At 68.6% G+C, this 834-nt stretch overlaps 1 protein-coding gene across 1 annotated transcript in view; it reads right to left on the bottom strand.

Annotated features, from left to right (window-relative positions):
* Positions 1-834, bottom strand: part of MYRF (myelin regulatory factor) — a 24,790-nt gene that overhangs the window by 17,206 nt on the left and 6,750 nt on the right. Inside the window, 1 exon segment of the mRNA XM_014544544.1 lies at positions 150-211. Within this exon segment, the coding sequence (XP_014400030.1) occupies positions 150-211 (62 nt within the window).

The raw sequence follows: 834 nt of genomic DNA, 5'->3' as shown, positions 1-834 counted from the left end.
GGGCAGCGCCCGCCCGAGTATTTGACCAGCGATAATGTGGCCTGTGGGGCAGCGCTGGCCCCCTCCCTCCCCGCTCCCTCCCTCCCGATAAGGCCGCCCCAACCACTTGCCCCAGCCCCGGGGGGGAGGGCGGTGCCCGCTGGACTCACCATTCACCTGCTGGGGGGAGTAGGCCTCGGAGCCCGAGTCTGGGGGCGAGTCAGGCAGCGTGCTGCGGGAGAGGGAGGGGTGTCGGGACGCAGCTCCTCCGGGGGCCGGGCCCAGGGACCCCGAGGCGGAGGCAGCCAGGTCTCCTCGCTCCCACCCGCGGGGCATTTCTCTGCACCAGTCACCTCGGGGTGCCTGGCAGTTATTGGGGGGGGAGTCTTGGGCTCTTGCTCAGCCTTGCCTCAGACATACTGGGCACTTGGGGGCCCGTCACCAGCGTCCCTCATGATGGCATCGGCATTCAGGGCTCTGTCCCCAGGCGAGGGCCCAAGCCTGCCCCCCCTGCCTTTGCCCATTGAAGCCCCCACTTCCTGGAAATGCAGGGCCCTCGGGGGCTGGGAGGGCCTGGGGTGGGCCAGGCTGTATTCTTTTCTTGCAGGTTTGGTGTTATCAGCGGTTCGAGCAAAAGAAAAAACTCGACCCCGAGAGGTCAGCACGTCCTGCATGAGGCCTGCGCTGCCACCCGGGGGCCGCTCGCTGGCCATCCCTGGTCCCCAGTCGGGAGAGACTGCCACCGCTGTGCCCAGCCGCATGGACACGGCCTGGGCGGACCCCAGAGTGCCCACGCTCCAGGACAAGCCACCTGCCCACCCCCCCAGCCACGTGAGGAGGCCGGAAAGTGCTAAG

Source organism: Myotis brandtii, unplaced genomic scaffold (genome assembly GCF_000412655.1).
Source record: "Myotis brandtii unplaced genomic scaffold, ASM41265v1 scaffold369, whole genome shotgun sequence".
In the NCBI taxonomy this organism is placed as follows: Eukaryota; Metazoa; Chordata; class Mammalia; order Chiroptera; family Vespertilionidae; genus Myotis; species Myotis brandtii.
The sequence above is the reverse complement of the archived record's forward strand: the minus strand, read 5'-3'. Positions and strand labels throughout refer to the sequence as shown.